The following is a 21,247-nucleotide window of genomic DNA, read 5'->3' as shown; positions in this document are numbered from 1 at the left end:
CAGCAAATGGAAAATTGACCACTTTGGGTCTTTCCCCTCCTTTTTAAACATCCACGGGACAAAGTAAAGCGACTTCAGCTATCAGTGACCATAGCTAAAGCCTGCAGAGTATATGCTTCCTTCTATTCACTTTAGCTCCTAGAATCCCACATCAATATACAAGTTACTTATCAATATGAATTCTTCCAAGATATCACCATGCGTTTACACTGGCTAGATTTACCGTGATATCATTTGCACTGACGACAGGAAGATATAAAAACATTCCACCTAATTGTAGGTTTTGTCCCTGCTCTGATAACTCAATTGAATCATTGGTTCACATGTTACTTCATTATAGATTTATTGGAATCTGTGTTGATTGATTTAAAAAAACTGTTCTTTGAGCAGAAAACTCAATTTTATGGGTGAGACTTGACCAAGGAAATACTGTATCTGTACCTAAATCTCTGTTTTCTGTAATGAAAATACAGGCCAAGCTAACATCTTGTGTATAATTTACTGAAATTCTAACCTATCTCTGGACACCATAGTTGCATGCAAATGTTAGAACTGGGTCCTTGATCCCAAGGTCCAAGTCCAGTGTTCTTTGCCAGACCCTTTTCAATATTGTAACAGGTGACTTACGTGATCCAAGGTGCTTTAAATTGATGTACACACAGGATGTTTTAAAGCAAGAATATTTCTGTAATTTGTTAAAGGAATGCCTTAATCTCTTTAGAACTTTGTATGGTAACTTCAGATCTTTTTGGAAACAAATGATGTGCATACTGCTTTTACACAAACAAGGTCACGTCACAATTCTCTCTAATATGAAACACCAAGAGTATGGCTGACAAGTTGGCAGGACACATCTTATACATTATGCTAAAATTATGGTTTTGTATTCCATTCCTGAGCTGTTAGAATGAGCTGATTGATGTCATGTCAGCAACTTAGCTTGAACTAGGACAAGTCAGTTCAGCATTCTTGAAGGACGGTGAATGAGACAGCTAACTTCTGATGTGGCCTGAGAGCATGTATTTCTGCAGAGTATTCTAAGACTCTGAGAATAATCACTCCCTTTTCCAGTTGGGCAGTTCACCTTTCAAGAATTATCCAGTGGTAGTCCTGTTGTAATACATATCCTAGCTTCTGCATTTATGCCTCCATGTTACCTAAAAGTTGAAACAAAGTTTTTCTGAAGGAGTAACTAAAAGGTAGAACGGCAGAGCTGGTCAGTGATATTTTAACAATCTGCTTTGTCAGGATATGGTTTTCTCATGCTTTACCTGTTTCTGCTGTGGCATAAGAAGGCTTGTTTCTCTATTGGATGCATTTGGAGCATAATCACATGTATGTACAGAAAAGTAATTTTTAGTGTTTTGAGTAAAACTTACTCTGGTGTAAAAAAAGCATATGATTGCCCCTGCTGGGTTGGAGCCTATGACTATTCCACTAACATGCCTTTCCCACTGGAGGAGAGCTCCACTAGTAATTGGAATAGATCCAACCCTTTGTGTTTAATATAAATCTATATCTTTCTGTTCTTTCTGTCTAGTAACATAGTTCTCAATCTTCTCTTTCAAAAGTCAGGACAATCATCAACTGTGATAGAGAATATCCATACAATTATTGCAGCAGCTGCTGTGAAATTCAGTTCTGACCAGCTTAATCATCTCTTTGTCCTTATTCAGAAGGTGAGACTGCACTGGCCTAAATTTGCAACTACAATTAAAAGCACACACTAAAATGCATTTTTTGAAGCCCAGTTAATTTGCAGATTTAGGATCAACTACTATTCCAATCAACATATGATGAAATCAGTTCACTAGTTGGGAAGCATTAGTGGGAATTCTAGAGAAACCAAACCCACCTTAGTTTAGTGGTGGTTATATCAAGTGGAAGCATATCATAACCTGTATTTTGGTAAAATATTGTTAGTGATCATACTTGACTATGAATGTATACATTAATATTTTAATTCATGTTTGCTGCCAGATGTTCATCTAGGCTCCGAGTAGCTAAGATTTTTGATTCACATTAGGCTACGCATTGTTATAGCAACTTGTTTGAACTGAACTTTTAACTATATCAGGATTTCATGTTGTACACTCAAGTAAGGTCTTATAATTGCATTTAATTCAGGAGTTCAAAATGAGATGTGAATCTTACTGATGGAATGGAACCTTACTGTACATCTGTTTCCAATTTCTTTATTCAAATCTGCACTCTGATTTCAGTGATACTAATGTAAAATTGCTATAACAGGCAAACTAAAATAAAGTATTTTTACAAGCCTGCTTTGGTGGGGAGGGCGGGGTATAAATTGAATAAAATAAATAAATATGATAGTTTCATACTTTTTCTGGTGTGTTTTTTCCCCTATAGAGTTGGGAATCTGAGAGTGATAGAGTGAGACAGAAGCTGTTGAGCTTGATAGGACGTATTGGCCGGGAAGCACGTGTAGAGGCAACCACTGGGAAGGCATGAGTAATTTATTCCATTGTCAAGAAAATATAGAGACCAGTTTCTGCAATGTATGATGATAATTGAGCCTTTCTCTGTGTATGTGTCTTTGTAGGTTCTTGAGGTTCTATGGGACTTGGCTCATCTTCCGACATTACCTAGCAGTTTGATTCAACAGGCCTTGGAGGAACATTTGACGATCCTTAGTGATGCATATGCAGTGAAAGAGGCAATAAAAAGAAGCTACATCATCAAGTGCATAGAAGATATTAAGAGGGTTGGTTTGTCTTCAGAATACGTATTTTCCCTCAAATAGTGCATTTTTACAGCTGAATAATCATGATTTGATCATGGACCCCTAAGACTATTTTTGGTCGTTTAAATGCAGCTGGGGAATAGGGTGTTATATGTGTGTGAAAGATTTTGTTTAGAGGCTGTGACATGGGGGGAGAGTTTTTCAATTTTTCCAATAGAAGTAGAGCCCCACTTAGCTGCTGTTTCTCCCAGTAGGAAGAAAGGTACAGTATAGATACCTGTGTGTCTCTCCCCCCCCCTCCAAATTTGTGGCTAATTGTAAAAAGGTAGGAATTCCTGTCAAGGCAATATAGGCAAGGAATTAATCCAAATGGTACTAATTCAGATAAAGTTATTGTTTCTGCACTGTTTTTTCAGTAGCAGCCCAGGAGAAGGGCAACTTCTTTTGAGAAACTGGCACGGGGTAAAAATGAGTTAAATCCTTTTTCTCTCAGCTCTGAGTTAAATTCTCCCCTATGATAACTTTTTAAAATAAATAGATCACATATTTCTCAGGTGATTATATGGCCTTAAATTCTCCTTTTAAATTTTTTAGAAATGGCACAGAATTTTTCCATGCCCTTTCCCATTGCTTTCCTCCAGTTCAATTAATCTTCCAAGCAGAGAGGAGAAAAGAAAATAAATAGAAAAGTAAAGGGAAAGAAAAGGATGTGAGAAGACCTAGCTCATATGGATGGTATACAGAGAACTGTCACCAGTAGTAACCGTGGAAATACTAATAATTGAAACCATCATTGCTACCTTCCCCAAAACTGATCATTCCTTTGGCTGAAATCTACTAGATAAGAATGCTGTCACCTAAGTTTTCTTTTTATTTCTTTACTGAGGATATAGGCTTGACTAGTTTTTACTTGTCTTACTAGTCATCCCAGCATAATAATCCTCAGATTGTATGGGTCGTACCAGCTTTACGTCAGCTCCATGAAATCACACGCTCTTTTATTAAGCAAACCTACCAAAAACAAGACAAGGTAAGAGTATTGTTGTGGGGCTCTTGTATGGCCTATATTGGGGGTGTAGGAGTCAAATTGGAAATTGGGGAACACTGCCTGTTTATGTTAGTGATGATGACCTAATCTTCAAATGAAATGAGAAGATCTTTTTTTAATGTTGACTTTCTGTCATTTTAAAACTTCGTAGTAGTAAAGTGATTTATCTTTAAACTTGGTAGCTATATTAACTTAAGTGGAAGTATTGAATTTGTATTTGAATTTGGCACTTTGTGGTGGAAGTCTGGTGAGACAATAGTGAATGTGAGAATGAAGACAGCAGAAGAGAAAAAAATTAGGCCCTCATTGGCTATATGTGCAGGAGATAAAGGAGGGATACTTTTATGCAGACACTGAATTCCTAAATTGTATTTCTATATTTAATACATCTTTTCCATTTTTGCCAAGAGCATTATTCAGGATCTGAAGAAAAATTTTGAGATAGTGAAATTGGTGACAGGAAGTTTAATAGCATGTCATCGATTGGCTGCATCAGTGGCAGGTCCAGGGGGCCTGACTGGAATAACATTAGTAGATGGACGATATACATATCGGGAGGTAAGTACTAATGTGCTATTAAAATCAGTTGGGAAAACTCTACATAAAAGTTAATGTGTTAGATATCATGGAGGATTTTCTGTCAATCACACCTCCCTGTAGCAAATCTCTGATGCCCCACTCATGCTGTTCCTAGGAGTCCCCTGTTCCCTTGGTGCAACATTTCAAGTGCCGTTTTAGACTGCAGCAGGGGGCGGAGGAGGCAAGGAAGTTGTGTTCTGGCCATGAAAATACCTTCCATCCACAGAAATTACCAGTGGATCCAAGCCAGTGTCTTGACAGATGGCAGGGCTATTTTGGGGCAGGAACGGAGTTCTGGCTGGCTTCAGAGTTGGCCATGCCCACTACAGCCAAAACCTCTGCGTGCGTGGCTATAGATGGAAGGCCTGGAGAGTGACCCCCCCCCCAGCAACTCCAAGGCAGGTGGGCCGGGGGGGCCTGGAAGGACTGGGGAGGCATTTAAATGCCTCCCCGTGCCTTCCCTGGCCTGTTCAAGGGCTGGCTTGCCCGAGCTCCCCGCAGCCGTGGGGTGCCCTGGCAAGCCAAGAGAAGGCAGTTTAAACTGCCTTCCCTTACCTTCAAGGGGGAGATTTTCTGGGCTCCCCACAGCCGCAGGGCGCCCGGGCAAGCCAAGGGAAGGCATGGGGGTGTGACTTAATATGCTCATGAGCTGCACTGTCAGGGATGTGGCATAATATGCTCATGAGTTTCTGCTGTTGGGTGTGCCCTATTATGCTAATGAGTTCCTGGTGGGCTTTTTCTACCAAAAAAAAAGCCCTGTCAGATGGTCTTTACCTAGGAAATTATTTTATACATTTTAAAGCCCCTCTTGAGGGAGAGACTATTAAAATCAATTTCTTTCATTCTCTTTTCAGTATTTAGAAGCACACTTGAAATTTCTGGCATTTTTCCTTCAAGAAGCCACCCTCTACTTGGGATGGAATCGTGCTCGGGAAATCTGGGAATGTCTTGTGACCGGCCAGGATGTTTGTGAATTAGATCGTGAGGTGAGATCCTTGCAAACAGAGTGGGGAATAAATTTCCCATGTAAGTTTTTAGTGAACTAGTGTTGTTCTTATAGTAATATAGCATCGATGTACTTTTAATAACGTCTCATGAAATGCATCCTGAATTAGCACAACAATAAGGCTTCCTGGGTCCAGATTCACTCAGGCTGTCTTTTCCATGAGGAAAGTATTCCTCAATCCACCATTTTGACTGATTGTTAAACATCTTAAATTGATCCTCTGTAGAGGTAGTCAAGGGCAGAACTCTGGACTCAGTAGCAAAAAAATTGTGCAAGTAAACTTATAGCAAAATAGCCACTGGTGTTGTGAACATTAATTGTGGTACCATTTGGAACCCAATTGGTAAGCTGACAGTTGTACTGATACATTTTTCCTTGAATCATTAGCATCTGCAAAAGCAATGTTAGTATATGTAATGGTGAGGACAAAATGAGGGGAGAGAACTATGTACATCATGCTGAACCTTTGGAGGAATGGTGGGGTAAAAATGTATTTAACGAATCTACAATGCCTCGGTTATTTTAGCATAGTGTAAAGCTCTATATAAAACTACAGAGTGTGAACTGAGCTCCATACTTCATTCACAGATGTGTTTTGAATGGTTTACAAAAGGACAGCATGATCTTGAGAGCGATGTGCAACAGCAGCTTTTTAAAGAAAAAATTCTTAAACTGGAGTCCTATGAAATTACTATGAATGGTATGTAGCTATTTTTGTTCCCCCAGAGTTCAGAAAGAAAAACAATATATTTGTCAGATATTTTGAAATAAAACCAGCACAATTTTCAATACTACATAAATTTGTTTTGTAAAACACATTTTGATGTTTTATGTTAAATAAAAATAGCAGATCTTTTATTTTTTAATTTTTAAAACAGGTTTTGGTTTGTTTAAGACCTTTTTTGAAAACGTGAACCTCTGTGATCACCGACTGAAACGACAAGGAACCCAATTGGTAAGCAGTTTTCCTTTGCTCCAGCATGCAGTTCATTGTTCAGCTGCAAATTTGTTTGGGAAACTAGTTTGGGTTACAATAGTAATGGTGGAGAGTGGCAGTAATTATATGCTGGATCTCCTAGGTCTAAGTAAATGAATTTGTTCTAAGAGTAGATGGGTTTGGAGGTTCGCACCAATTTTTGAGGACCCTTGGCCATACCATTCCAACCGTTAAATTTGCATTTATTCTCTTCTTCAGTTTAGTGCTTGTATTTTTAGTGTATGAAAGTCAAATGATCTTAAACTTTTACTATTCAAACTATTTTAAAATAATAATATGAGCCATTGAGATCTGGTGGATGGTGCTGGACTTGGGCAGAGACACCTAGCTAAACCATATTGTTTACTGGGTGACTGTAGATTAGTCACAGTCTCTTTGGTGTCAAAGAGTGTTAAGGTAAAATGTACATTCAAAGAAGGGTGAGATCCAAATGAAATTTTAAAAAGGAACTGGGCTGCTAATTAAGGTGATCTGATAATGTGACTTACAGCTATAGTTATGCTTTTGGGTCTGTTAAACAAAACCGTTTTTAAGCTGGGAGTTGTGGGTGTTTTCTAAACTATTTTAGTTTTGACTCTCATACTTCTGTAAACTGTATTAAGAGTTCAGTTTAAATGAAGAATTTACCAGAAATCCCAGTTCTTATCAGCAAAATATACATTTTGACAAGTAGGAAGTCTTTTTGCCCATTTGATTGTATCAGTTAGCTTGGTCGTAGGAGAGAATACCTATGCAATCCTGTGCATAGTTACACCAGACCACAGCCTTAGAGTGAACTAACTCTGCATAGGATTCTGCTGTTCTCTAGACAGCTCGTTTGGCACAATATGTTACATGATGGGTGAATCTTGCTAATTGGTAGATCAAAGAATTTTGCCCAGCGTCCTGTGTGGTAACTCATGCAGAAGGAAGAAGATCAGAAATGTATGCATGGTATTTTTTTTTATTAGTATGTGCCCTGATGGCCTGACATGCTGCAGTGAGCCTTAACCACCTCTAGACTTAATATGGAATCCACTCCAGAAAGGTATAGATTTGTATCTGGTCACTGCATTCAGCCTAATGTGAAGTCTTCTTATGATGAAAGATACTCTTCCATCAGTGGAAGGCTTCAGACTTGGCTAAACCAAGTGATAGGAGATAAAACTAGGGTTGCTGACAGGTCTGCAGAAGAGCGTCCGGTCCTTTCAGTAGAGGCTTAATGTGTGGAGATGGGAAGCTAAAGCTTTTCTTAACATTCCATTAAGCCTCTATTAAAGGAGCCAAACATTATTTCTCCTGAAAGTTGGCGATTCTAAATACAGGCCAGTGTAATTGAACTGGATGGCAGAGCAAGAGCTTAGGCAAAGGTTGAAAATAGCCTCAGCCTACAATGAAACTGTCAGTCAAAGCAAACTTTCTCCTGCTTCAGTAGAACAAAGTTTAAGCCTAGTGGCACCTTTAAGACCAGCAAAGTTTAATTCTGGGTATAAACTTTCGTGTACATGTCTTAAAGGTGCCAGTAGTAGAGGTGTGCATTCAACATAAACTGAACCAAAAATATACCTGAAAAATACCTTATTGATATTTTGGGTGTATTATTTATAGTTGAGCCTGAAAAAGCCAATTTTGGGGGGGCTTTTATTCAGGCGTATCAGCTATACTGTGAGCCAGCCCCAGCCGAATGCCTTTTTTTCTTCCATTGGTTTCAGTGGAGGATGGGGGCACCTTCTTTGGGAGCCCATAGAATTGGATCCCCTGGTCCAATGTTTTTGAGAGTTGGGAGGGTTTTTGAGCGAGAAGCAGCAGCTATGCTGCAGATTTGGTACCTCTACCTCAAAAAACAGCCCCCCCCAGCCCCAGATACCCCCAGATCAACTCTCCATTATAACCTGTGGGGACCATTGTAGTATGATGGAGCTAGGAAAAAATTGGGTTTCCCGAATATTTCTGGAATCTGAATATCATACCGGTATTGGGATTTGGGAATATCGGGAAGTACCAATATTTTTTGGGTTCAATATACCCGAACTCAAACAATACTGAGGTTTTTTTTGGGAGTTGCACATCCCTAGCCACTAGACTTAAACTTTGTTCTATTTCTTCAGACCAATACAGCTACCCACCTGAATCTATCCTACTTCAATAGTTACACTAGTTATCTGTTTGCTTCCTGTCGTAATTCAAAGTTTTAAAGCTCTTTACTGTTTGGGACCCTCATTCCTGTTAGACTTCATTGGGGGCATTTTCTGTAATGCCAGAAAGGGTTCAGAGGTCACCAATGCTTCCTGATTTTTGGAAGGTATGCAAGACTGTTCTTTCTGAGGGCTTTTTGTGGAGTGTAAAATCATTGCTGGGGCAAATTTTCCTGCAGTTCTGTTTTAACATGTGTTTTGTGTGGTAATCTTTGGACATTATGTTTTCCATTGCAACTTAATGCCTAATTAAGTTGCCTTGGGTCTGAAGAGAAAGGTGGGATGTAAATATTTTAAATAAGTATACTTGTCCTGGAGGTACCCAGTCAACAGAGAGCTTTTACTCTAGCGAGATGGCGAGTCCTCCCCTCTGCAGTTTTAGAGGGGAGATACAAAAAGACTCCCATGAAAGAGAGGATTTGTCTGTGTGGCACTGAAGAGGTGAAGTCAGTCGAGCATGTATTATTCCACTGTCGCTTCTATCAGGAAGCTCGTTCTAATATAATTTCCCCGGATGTTCTGATGTTTATATTTTGAAGAAACTTTTAATGGGTACTAATCAACAGGTTACCATTAGTTGTGCCAAATTTCTTTCAGTAGCCTGTAGAATTCATAGAGAAATTTTATGCACAGGTTTTAGCTAATTGTTGCAAATAGATTGGACCAATTTTACTTTCTAATGACATTATTGTAAAGCTTTTATTCTTGACTTGTACTGGTCATTGGCCAAGTAAAGAATTGATTGATTGAATAAGCATACTTGAAAGAAGATGGTGATCCCAACAGGAAAGCTGCCTACTAGAAATTGTCGGGGAAAGGAAATAACTAGCTTCAAAAACAAACAATTTTACTGATATATTGTATTTTATCATCTTACTAATCCATAATGTTTTTCTTCTTTTTATATAGCATGTAGAAAAACTGGAATTAATCGGAATGGATTTTATTTGGAAAATTGCAATAGAGTCACCTGATGAAGAAATAGCTAATGAAGCAATTCAGCTGATAATAAACTACAGTTACATTAATCTAAATCCTAGATTGAAAAAGGTAAGAGTCCTGAATAGTTGTGTGCAAAATGACAGCTATACCAATGTCTCTCCCTCAACCCCACTCACGCTTAAATTTATTAGTTGGTGTGATTAGACACGTTAATTGAGAAAGGTTTTGTAATACAATCTACTATTATTCTTTTCAGGATTCCGTATCGCTCCATAAGAAATTTATTGCTGATTGTTACACAAGACTAGAAGTAAGAGGCAGCCTTATTTCTGAAATATTTTTCCTTGTTTTTTGTGTGTTTTTCAAATATAATTGGTTTTGCCTTTTGTTCCGTAAAAGCCGCCTGCTTAAATGAAACATATTCATGTGATAGAAATCTATAAAAGCTGGCTAAAAATTAAACTATGCCTGTCTCTTGTAACTGGGGACTATGTTTATTAAACAAACATATGAAGCCTAGATACTGCTGAATAACCTGTCCACCTAGATAGTTGTCACTTTCCTCCAAAAATATTATAAGGTCTTTTTTTTTCATCCTAGGCAGCGAGTTCAGCTCTTGGTGGCCCAACACTGACGCATGCTGTTACCAGAGCTACCAAAATGTTAACAGCAACTGCCATGCCTACTGTAGCAACATCTGTCCAGTCTCCCTACAGGTAAGCTTATGTTTAAGCTTGGGTGCACTGGGTGAGTACACTATGTGAGGAGTAAAAATGTTTAGCAAGCTGTTGTACAGTCAGAAGCAAGGTAAGAAAGACACTGAAAAATTTCACTTGCCCTGACATACAGATGAGTACACAAACCAGTGAAATTTCTAGATTGCCCTAATGGACCTTGCCACAATTCTCCCTTTCACCACTGGACACACTGGTGTTCTGATCAGTCTGGAGAATGGTAATCATTTGTAGTACTCACTCATTCTCCCTTTTGACTGTTACCATCCTTTAGCAGACAACTCTTGAATTCTAGAATGCAGTTTTATGCATAGTATGTGTCATTTTTACACCTTTTATTCTAGAAAAACGAGTCCCAGTTTCCAAAAATTAAGTTAGCGCAGGAGTTTTTACCTCTCAAAACTGGGTTAAAACTGCATTAAAGGGTTTTTGCTGAAAATGAAGATTCTTTGTAACTTTTTGCAACATATAGAATAGTTCAGTGATGTCATGTCAGATGCTCTCTGTGTTTTACTCCCCCTGCTTCCTTTCATTGGCTCAAGTGCAGCAGTGGGGGTGTAAACTAAAAGAGTAAAGATGTTGTGTAATGTGTCCTCCTTTTGATTAAGAAAAGAGATTAGCTGCAGTGCTCAGTGGCAGTCACACATTTTCCATAATATGTAGAATTCTGTGGTGGAAAAAAAGTGTTAGCAACGTTGCCAGAAACAAACAGCATCCAGCATTGCTATTCCAGGTGATGCAAGGGCATCTCTACATCTTCTTGTGATATAAACCTGTCTCAAAGACCTGCTGTTCACTAAGCATTTTGCAGATAAAATCACAGGTCAGCCAAGATTCAAACACTACAAATATGACAGGTCACTATCTAGAGATGTAAAATTTCCTTTTGAAGACACAAAGGAAAAAACAGGATTTTTTCCCCAGAAAAGGTAATTTGCAGAAAAATTGGAATAAATGCAATATATTTTCCTATCAAACCTGAGCTGTTTTTACTGATTGGTCAACATAAAATGTATAATTTGTAAATTAGCGTATAAAATGATACTATATGGTGTATTCTTGGAATTTAAAATTATAAATATCTTCTTTCTGAAAGAAAAATTGCACATATACCCCGTACTTGAGAAAGGGTTGCAGACTGCTGCTGCACCTTAGCATTCGCATCTTAAAATTTTTGCCATCTGAAGGTAAGAAAAAATAAAAGCTGAAGGTAGAAAACAAATTTTGTAGTAAACAAAAGAAAATATATAACATTATAACTTTTGAAGATGTTATTTACAAAGGAAAGGTCTTTTCCCCTGAAAAGGATCCTTTTTGGACCGAAACACATAAATGTTTCTTGTTGTGCACATCTTTTGAGGTTTGCCTCTTTCCATTTTTAACTGTTCTGATAGTGTTACCACTTCTCCCCCCCCCCCTATTGTTAGTATTTATACCAGATGGAGAGCCTAGCCTTCAGTGACACTTGGTTTCCACCTGGTTTTTGCCCATTTTAACTGTCCTTCTCTGTTCTTGTTTTTTTTAACCCGGTAGCCTTTGTACATGGTCTGTTTTATTGCTGTGTTATAGCTTTAATTGTATTTATTGTTTATAATCATACAGTGGGCCTTGACTGTAAACCATCTTGTAGGTTCAAACTAAGAATGTTGCAGGGTATAATTTTTTAAATTAAAAAAATGCCTTGGTTATCTTAAATTTAAAATACCTGGGTTTTGTACCTCAATGGTAAAATTTTACCTTTTGGATCATGTTGGCAGTTGATCTCTAAGAACTTGATTGGAACTTCATCGACTCTTTGTCACTTATATTTTCTGTCTACAATCCGCAGGTCAACAAAACTTATAATAATCGAGAGACTGCTGCTGTTGGCAGAACGCTATGTCATCACTATAGAGGTAAAAAGTTACATTGGTACCATACACTTTTAAATAAATCTAGTACATGATCAGGAATGGCTTTGGATCTGGGTGGCCAGGGTTGAAGTTTATCTGTCAAACACATTGTGTCTCTTTAAGCAAGTCAGCCCCCTGAGTTTAAAAGACAAATGGTAGTAATCTGCCTCACAAAGTGGTAGTAAAAATAGGCATTTTTAAAAAAACACTCTATTAAAAATGCAGTAGAAATGAAGATTGCTAGTAATTGTCCGAACATAATTGTTAGCATATTTAAGGCCATTTTAAATTTAAATTCTTCCTCTAATTTGTTAAATAACATAGACCAATGATCCTTTTTACTACTTTCTTTCCATAGGACCTTTACTCTGTTCCTCGAACTATTCTACCTCATGGTGCTTCCTTTCATGGACATCTTTTAACGCTTAATATTACGTATGAGTCTACCAAAGATACCTTTACAGTAGAGGTATGCTTTTACAATTTTGCAGTATTTTTTTTTAATCCTCATACTCCCAGGGATGTGAAATCTCTCAGTAGAAAAGATGGTTGGATGTGGAGCACAGTGTATCGCAGAATTGGAATATGCCATTGAATGAGATTTGGGTAGGAATTCAGAGAACAGTTGTGGGCTTTGGTCCATTAAACTGATATTAAGACCACAGGTCCTGAATGAAACAGTCTTAATTTTATTTTACAGGCTCATAGCAATGAAACCATAGGGAGTGTCAGGTGGAAGATAGCAAAGTTGTTGAATTCTCCTGTGGACAACATTCAGATATTTGCAAATGACAGTTTGGTAAGTTAATAAAAATGTCCTATATTCCAAATGTGTGTGTTTGGCTAAGACTAAGAAAAACATTTATATTTCAGTTAACAGTGAATAAAGATCAAAAGCTACTACACCAGTTGGGCTTTTCTGATGAGCAAGCCCTTACTGTAAAGACATCAGGAAGTGGTACCCCATCAGGGAGCTCTGCAGATTCCTCTACTAGCTCCAGCAACAGTAGTAGTGTCTTCAGTTCATCCTATGCAATGGAACAGGTACATTACGAGGGGGGTTGACGTGTTTCCCCCCACATTTTTAATTCATTTTTATCATACTGTCATATAGAATTGGTTTCTGTTCGCACCGAAAAGTGCTTTTCAGTGTTTCTGTTCTATTTGTCCTGTATTATTCATTTCTGACCACTCTGAGTCATTGCACAAAAATGGTTATAGGTCCTCCAAGCAGCAGACTACATGGTTGTTTTCTAGGGTTGCCAGATCCATTCGATGTGCCAGGTCCCTTGAACGTGCTTGTGGGGGATCTGGGAGCGAACTTACCAGGAGCGGGGAGGAACACTGAAAATAAATGCAATGTGCCTACGTGACCCAGAAATGACGTGCAGATGTCAGGGAGGCGGCGTGGTGGTTTTTGGGCAAAACTATGGTAGAATTAGAGATTTGCCCAAAAATCAGAGTGCCCCCCCCCCCCACTTCAGCAACATGCCTACGTCACTTCCAGGTCACAGGCACATCATGTTTATTTCCAGCTTCTTGCCTGTTTGGGGGGACGGAGAAGAGTGGCTGAAACCAGGGGAACCCTGCACACACCAGGGGGTCTGGCATCCCTGATGTTTTCTAAGGTTCTCATGGCTCTCTGCATATTCATATTAAAAATGCATTGAATTTTAACTGGTAAAGTACATGTATTTTGCTTAGCCACTTGCTGCCAGAAAGCTCAAGTCAAATCCTTTCACACGAGAATAAATGCAATAATAATTTCTCCATTTGTGAATTTGAAACAAAGCTCAGTATAGGATAATGAAGCTTGTGAATGAACTGGAAAGATGGATTGTGAAGTAGTTCTGTGGGCAGTGGTCTGGTATAAACACCTCATTTTTATACTCCTGAGCTGAGATCTTTGGCAAAGTGTGTAGAAAGGGCAAACACATAAATCTGTTCCTTACCTTTTGGTTTCCTTAAGCTAGGATTCAAGTAATCTTTTGATAAATGTATTTTAACTACTTTATATGGTTAACTGTAAACAGAAATTTTTAAAATGCACCAGTCTTATCAAACTGGAGTCGGAGTTGGGACTGCTGAGGTGCAGTTCCTGCTTAGTCATGCTCAATGACACAGCTGAGCATTCCAAAATATAAGTGTTTGTGGAATCTGCCATTTGCTATAAAATGTATAAAAATCATTTGACAATGTGAAACTCTAAACTATTTTAGCAGAATTTGACAGAGCTGGGTATGCACAGGGAAGAGATAAACAGGAGTGCTAGAAACAGATGATGTTCCTAGACCAGATTTTAAATTTAGGTTGCTTACTTAAAAATAGAAAACCGTATAAATCACTTAAGAGATTTCAGGGGTGAAACTAATTGTGTGTGTTCTTAATCCTCAGGAAAAATCCCTCCCTGGAGTGGTAATGGCTCTGGTGTGTAATGTATTCGACATGCTTTATCAGCTTGCTAACCTAGAGGAGCCAAGGTAAGCAACGTGTTAACACTACAGAGTTGAACTAGTTTTACATTCTAAGGCATTTATAAAAGTACAGATTACATTCTAGTGATAACTAATGTGCACTGTCTCCTTTTGTATCTCACTCTCTAGGATAACTTTGAGAGTAAGGCGGCTTCTTCTGCTGATTCCAACTGATCCAGCTATTCAGGAAGCTCTTGATCAGCTAGATTCTTTAGGACGAAAGGTATTTCTCATTCTGCTACTTCAGATGGCCCATTGTATGAACCGAGAGCTTCACTTTTTGCTCTGTGTGCCAAAGTTTACAGGGGCTACAGGCCTCAAGTTGGCAAGGAGCAGCTTGTTTAGTTAGCAAGATTCAAAGCACCCTGCTCTTCAAAGGCTCACCTCTTCAGTCTCCAGGTCAACTCTGGAAGAAGGGGAGGGAGGCACCCATTAACAACACTGCTCCACACTTCAGCTTTTAGAAAGCCTGACAAAATTTATTAAAGACCATTAGAAGAAAATTAACAAATCACTTCATTGTATGGCAACAATGAGAAAACAAACATACCAGTGTCCACAAAGTTTCATGCTCTCAGATCCATGTGATCTGGAAGGTCAGTAGCTGCCAGCCAATTAAGGCCAAATAACTAATTATTATTTGCAGGTGTAGAGTACTTAAAGAAAAAGTACCAAGGTCCCAGCTGGAACAGTTCACAGATGTTACATTAGCACTCCTTTACAAGGCTCAAGCTGAATTTACAGTCTCCGTTGCAAGTTAAGCATTTAAAAGGGAAAGAACTTAAATAACAAAGAATACTTCCATACACCCATATAAACTCAGGATTGTCTTTATATACTGATATTTTGCAGTTTGTATCAAAAGCAATAGTGAAAGAGTCAATTAATGTCCTACCTAAATGACCTGGATGGTTGGAATTACTAACTAAAATAATTTGATAACCAAAACCAAAAAAGTACTTCAGCTCTCTAAATATCTTGCAGTCAAATGTGAACAATCATTGGCTAACAAATTCATTTTTAATGTTGTGAGTAGTGTTGTATGTTAAGCTTGGAAAATATAAAGTGCTTTGCTCAACACAAAAGTTCTTTCCTTCTAGGGACCCATGCAGCATGGCTAATGTGCTTACCTTTACCACTACTAGGGCAGGAAAATAGTGCAGTGTTAGCACAACCATATGTCTCATATAGTTTAAAAGATGCTGCAGAATCTGTTGCCCTTTGGGCTTCTTTTTAAGCCATAAGCTCATGTAACCCTTTACTATCATGCAAGTCCTTAGTCCTGGCATAATCCTACTTAATTCATAAAATATTATTGTCTATAGTCATCTTGTAAAAGCAGTGATCATAGAGCTTTTGGTCGAGCTGTACATGTAAGATATTGGCAAACTGGATGAGACCTTCTTAGTTGCCTCAGCTGAACCTACAATTCTGGGTCTTTGAATCAGTCTGCATGTTTAAATGGGTTATGGTGGGTGACTTTTATTCACTGCACCCACAGAATTGATACATGGAAATAAAGCCCTATTTCCCTCTTTTTTTGCCCTATTTGAAATATGGATAGTGCCGATTTTAATCATTTCTGCAGTAGAACTGGCACTGTATGAGCACAGATAACGTTTGTGGTTTTGTGGACTGTAGTCATTAAAGATAGTTAAAGTAGCAGTTATGGCTGACTTGTAGATGGAAATGATGGTTGTTTTCTATCTCGGACAAATAGACTCTTAAAATGTACAGCACTTTTTAGGTTAAAAAAAGAGCTGGGTACTTTTTATGCTTTGTTTGGTGAGAATTCTTGTTGGATATTTTGAGCAGCCTGATATACTATTCAGTAGTAAATCTTACTGCTGCATATTTTGTTTTTCACTTTCTTAAGAAACTGCCTGATCCAGTTCCAAGATGCATAAAATCAATCTGGGTTAGGGAGCTTATTCAGTTGGTATAAACTTAATTTTTGGGGGGGAATTGGTTGGAAGTTAAATATATAGATTATAGAATAATAATAAACCAACATTCTGTTAAATCATTTGGGACTCAGAAAATAGTTAATGATATTTTACAGGTACTAACAAAATGCTTGACTGGGCAGTTGCATGGTATGGAAAGCTGAGGACTCCTGGAAACGCTTGCAGCGATTACAGAAGACGCCTTAAAAATGCCTGCCATTCATCGTTTTTTCTGCATTCTCTTTTCAGAAAACATTATTGTCTGAATCAAATTCTCAGTCTTCAAAATCTCCATCACTGTCTACAAAGCATCAACACCAGCCTAGTGCTAGTTCAATACTTGAAAGCCTCTTTAGGTCTTTCGCTCCAGGAATGTCTACTTTTAGAGTGCTATACAATCTTGAGGTAAGAGTAGGTCTGTGTGGGAGGTGTCTGTGTGTTTCACGTAAAAGAAAATATATACATGTTTCTTACCATGATTGCCACAGTAGTAAAAGCTCCGTTTTTACTGAGCCAGCAATAGTCTCAGATGTATCTTGTATTCAAAGGTATATGTTCAGTAATGTAGGCAGGGAAAAGTCAATCCAGTAAAACGGAGGGGGGGGATTATTAGCATTCTGTTTCAAAGCCCATATGACTTTCATGTGGCCACCTTGTTTAGTGTCTGATGCTCTTTAATCTCTTCACACAGCTTTAACGCCAGGAGCTCGCAAAGTGTTTTTCAAATACTCAGACTCTGATCTCTTCAATCTTGTAATCTGCCTTATAGCAATCTTTTTTTCTGTACTATGATTTCTTATAACTACTCTCACAAAATGGATTTCTACTGGCCTTTAAATACACTTTGCAAGAGCTTTATGAGCCTTTAAGGTGCCATAGGATTCCTTGTTGGGTTAATTAATGTGTTTTAAGAGGGATATTTGTAAAGGAATTGTTGACTTCTTCCTTTTATTAAAGTACTACAGTATAGTGAGTTAATTCTGAAGAATGCTTTTAGATAATAGTATGAATTCTTGCACACCAGACAGGGAACTATGCTCTGCCTTTCAATTGGGGGGGGGGCATTGTTGATTACCTAACATAAAGAACATGCAACTTCTCTAACATTTGTTTTGTTTTTTTCAGGTCCTAAGTTCCAAGCTAATGCCTACAGCAGATGATGAAATGGCAAGAAACTGTGCCAAATCTTTTTGTGAAAATTTTCTCAGAGCAGGTGGGCTGAGGTTAGTCCTTTGAAAGTTTATCTACTGAACAATCCCCTAGTATTTTCTGGTAGTGTAGAATTAAATATTCACAGCACAAAGGAAATTAAATTCTGTGAGTTATACTATTAGTGAAATATTTGAGGAGCTATTGCAAATATTATGGCAAGAGGAAAAATCCATTTGTGTCATACTAGATAATATGCCTTCTTGCAGTTTGCTGACACATACCCCATAACATTAATTTTTACAGGAAGGATTTCTGGGGTGTGTCTCATATAAGGAGCCTGTTCATAACCAATATATGTCAAGATTTGTTTAGGAAATAGCATGTTTGAAAAGATTCAGATAATGCCTCTGTCAGGCTTTGTGCCCTTCCCCAAGGGTGTGCCACCCTCTGCTGTGATTGAGGAGGAGCCGAGGGTCCACTAGAGGTCTCAGAATGAGAGGGGTGGAGGTTAATTCACCTTTGCCTGCCTCCTTCCCTGGGGAACCTTGTCTGTCCCTCCCTCCCTCCCTCCCTCGCACTGGTTCCCTGTTTTCTCCTCCTTGGCCTCATCATCTAGCCCCTTTTTATCCTCCCTCATCCTGGCCCCACCTTCCTGTTCTCACAGAGGGATTGGCTGCCTGCCCCATTCCTCGAGATTTGTGGCCTTCCATTTGCCTGATGGGCCCTCTCCCTGCCATCCACGCCCCACCCCCTCTGGCCCACCTGGAGCTGCAGCTGTGATGCGCAGGGAAGATCCTGGGCCACACCCTGTCTCATCATGCTCCAGCTTGCCAGGCGTCAGGCCTGCTTCCAAGCTCGTCTGGGGGCCTTGAGTTCTGCTGGTGGCTGCAGGGTCTGGTCAGACAGTAGGGCTCCCTGCAAGTCACTGTGCCCTGTTGGGGCTTGCCCCACTTCCCTGGGTGGCATTCGGGTCTTCAGGCTGGGGTTGGACAAGGTGGCCTCCACTTGGGCCTGTCACAGCAGTGTGGGGTCAAGTGGTGGAAGCTTTAACATGGGGCCAACCAGAGCAGATGCTGCATGGGGACGGGCTCGAGAACTGGCTCTCAGGGCATCACCCCTCTCCTCTAGGCCGGGCAAGCCCAGACAGCTTCCATTTGCTTTCTCAGATCTTTGACTGGTTTTGAAAAATAGAGTTCTACAGTAGAATGTTTGGAATATGAAAGCACTATCCAGATCACATTAGACGGTCCATTTAAGAGCTATAAGTATCCAGGTTTCATAATTCAGAGAAAGCTAGAGAATCCAGAGAAAGCTAGGAGCTAAGTGTTAAAAACTTATCCTTCTAAATAACAAAACACATACTATGTTATTGTCAAATGTTTTATTGTAAACCAAGACCACACAGGAGAGGATGTGGTATAAAAATGTAAAAATGAATAAATACTACTGTGTCATTGTCCTCAAAATCTATACTTACCTTTAGTTAGGAATAACCAGTCTCATGTTGTGATATGAGGCTGACTGTATCGTATTGATAAAAATAACAATGTATGAGTCTTGAATCTTTTGAAGCGCACCTTTCAGGTATCAAGTTTCAGCTTTGCCTCCATGGAAAAATCTTCAGTTTACAGATTCTAGCCTGCTAGATTTACTTCAAAGTTAATCATATGTGAGGGCAAAGACTATCTTGAAAAAGTCCTAGGTAAAATTGAGTGTGTATTTTCCAGCTTGGTGGTGAATGTTATGCAGAGAGACTCCATCCCCTCAGAAGTAGACTATGAAACCAGACAGGGAGTTTATTCCATCTGTCTACAGCTGGCAAGGTATGTGACAGACTTGTCAAAGGTAGATACATATGGTAGTAATAAACTTTAACAATTTAGATTTTCCTCTTTGTAATTATATGCAATTTATTTCATTGTTCAGAACAGCTTTTCATGCTTTTATGTTTAGGTTTTTGCTTGTTGGGCAAACAATGCCTACCTTACTTGATGAGGATCTGGCTAAATATGGAGTGGAAGCACTGTCTTCACGCCCATTCCGAAACATAAGCCGACAGTCTACCAGACAGATGTCAATTTGTGGAACCCCAGAGAAGTCCTCCTACCGGCAGCTGTCTGTCTCAGACAGGTCCTCTATCAGAATGGAGGAGATCATTCCTGCCGCGCGGGGTGCCATACAAGTAAGTACGGCAATGTGGTAGCAACAGGAAGGAGACAGCTTTTGCATTTCTTATATAGGATCTTTTTTTAATGCTCCTTTCTCATCAAACCATAGTACCTCCTTTATTTCATCTGAACAGGACAGGGTGACCTGTCTATGAGAGTGTGTGTGTTGAGGTATAAGTGTGGTCCCAGTCCCCTTGAGGTGACCATAAGAGCAACTCTTTGAGAATCCCTCTGGTCATAGATGATTTGGGCAACTCACAGCTAATCTCAAATACTCCCTTTTTGAGCAAGGTGATCAAGTGGATGATGGCAGCACAACTGCAGAAATTGCTAGATAAAACTCTGATTTACCTGGATCTATTTTTCCAACTTCCTTAGTTCCCCCAGTGAATTTTTGTTGGGGAGAGACAAGGAGTACAGTTCTGTTAATTCTCCTGGAACTTTTACTGTTGAATCCTTCTGAACTGAGACTGAAGCACTAGACTTTTGTAGTTCCATTTTCCCTTGATGAAGTCAGTTCTAGAATATGATGCCTGGAGACCAGTATTCTACAGTGTGGAATTTATGCTGTGGTATGCTGAAATGCTACATCCCATCTTCAAGAATAATCTGTGTGAAGCTAGTAGAAGAAATTGTCCAGAGATCTAGAGAAAAATGTCATGGATTTGCTTATGGCATACAGTTTTGTTTCCCATTTTCATCAAATCCCAGTGTATATGAGCATCCTGAACTGGTATCAGAAATGAACTGATTGGGGCCAGTAAACTGAAGTTCAATCCAGATAAGGTGCTGTTAGTTGGTGATATAGTTAACCAGGAATCTGGGTTCAATATGTTCTAAATGGGGTAACACTTTGCTTCAATGATCAGATCTATAGCAGTGCTGCATGCTATTAGATCTAGCCCCACAGATGGACATATGGAGGATTGTCCATGTCACAAAGCACCCTTCGCTTTAATTGGTTTGACTGCTTGTTGCAACCTGCCTTAGAAAAATGTGATTTGTCTTCTTAATCCATGCCTGATGACATCCTGGTTAGACTATTGTAAGGCACTGTGTGTAAGACTGCTTATGAAGATGATTAGGAAATTTCATCTTGTATAGATTGAAAATGCAAGGTAGAAAGCAGTCTCTCCAATACTTCACTATGCTTCAGTGACTGCCGGGTTTAGTGGGCATAATTCAGAGTGCTAATTCATAGGTAAACAATGGGGGTTGAAGTTATCTGAAGAACCGCCTGATCCTATATGATCATACCCAGTTGTTTTGGGGAGGCCCACTCAAAGCCCTCCCTCCTGCTGAGGCAAGATTCTAGCTACTGGGAACAACCTCACTGATGGTTTCTTACCTATGGAACTTCCTTCCCACAACCATTCATTTCACTGACTAACTTTACCAGGAGAATATGTCTCTGATTCTCCTGCACCTCAG

The 21,247-nt window shown here is 39.2% G+C and overlaps 1 protein-coding gene across 1 annotated transcript in view; it reads left to right on the top strand.

Moving 5' to 3' along the window:
• USP24 (ubiquitin specific peptidase 24) overlaps positions 1-21,247 on the top strand; it is a 160,348-nt gene that overhangs the window by 55,081 nt on the left and 84,020 nt on the right. Inside the window, exons 13-33 of the mRNA XM_015407738.1 lie at positions 1,572-1,679; positions 2,371-2,466; positions 2,564-2,725; positions 3,627-3,734; positions 4,161-4,310; positions 5,186-5,317; positions 5,926-6,037; positions 6,216-6,292; positions 9,418-9,558; positions 9,707-9,760; positions 10,051-10,166; positions 12,013-12,079; positions 12,435-12,545; positions 12,777-12,875; positions 12,950-13,120; positions 14,471-14,556; positions 14,680-14,773; positions 16,746-16,901; positions 17,622-17,719; positions 19,376-19,471; positions 19,602-19,830. Of these exons, the coding sequence (XP_015263224.1) occupies positions 1,572-1,679; positions 2,371-2,466; positions 2,564-2,725; positions 3,627-3,734; positions 4,161-4,310; positions 5,186-5,317; positions 5,926-6,037; positions 6,216-6,292; positions 9,418-9,558; positions 9,707-9,760; positions 10,051-10,166; positions 12,013-12,079; positions 12,435-12,545; positions 12,777-12,875; positions 12,950-13,120; positions 14,471-14,556; positions 14,680-14,773; positions 16,746-16,901; positions 17,622-17,719; positions 19,376-19,471; positions 19,602-19,830 (2,463 nt within the window). The remainder of the gene's footprint in view (positions 1-1,571; positions 1,680-2,370; positions 2,467-2,563; positions 2,726-3,626; positions 3,735-4,160; positions 4,311-5,185; positions 5,318-5,925; positions 6,038-6,215; positions 6,293-9,417; positions 9,559-9,706; positions 9,761-10,050; positions 10,167-12,012; positions 12,080-12,434; positions 12,546-12,776; positions 12,876-12,949; positions 13,121-14,470; positions 14,557-14,679; positions 14,774-16,745; positions 16,902-17,621; positions 17,720-19,375; positions 19,472-19,601; positions 19,831-21,247) is intronic.

This window comes from Gekko japonicus, unplaced genomic scaffold (genome assembly GCF_001447785.1).
Source record: "Gekko japonicus isolate JY-2015 unplaced genomic scaffold, Gekko_japonicus_V1.1 scaffold2058, whole genome shotgun sequence".
In the NCBI taxonomy this organism is placed as follows: Eukaryota; Metazoa; Chordata; class Lepidosauria; order Squamata; family Gekkonidae; genus Gekko; species Gekko japonicus.
This window is presented reverse-complemented; position numbering and strand designations above follow the sequence as displayed.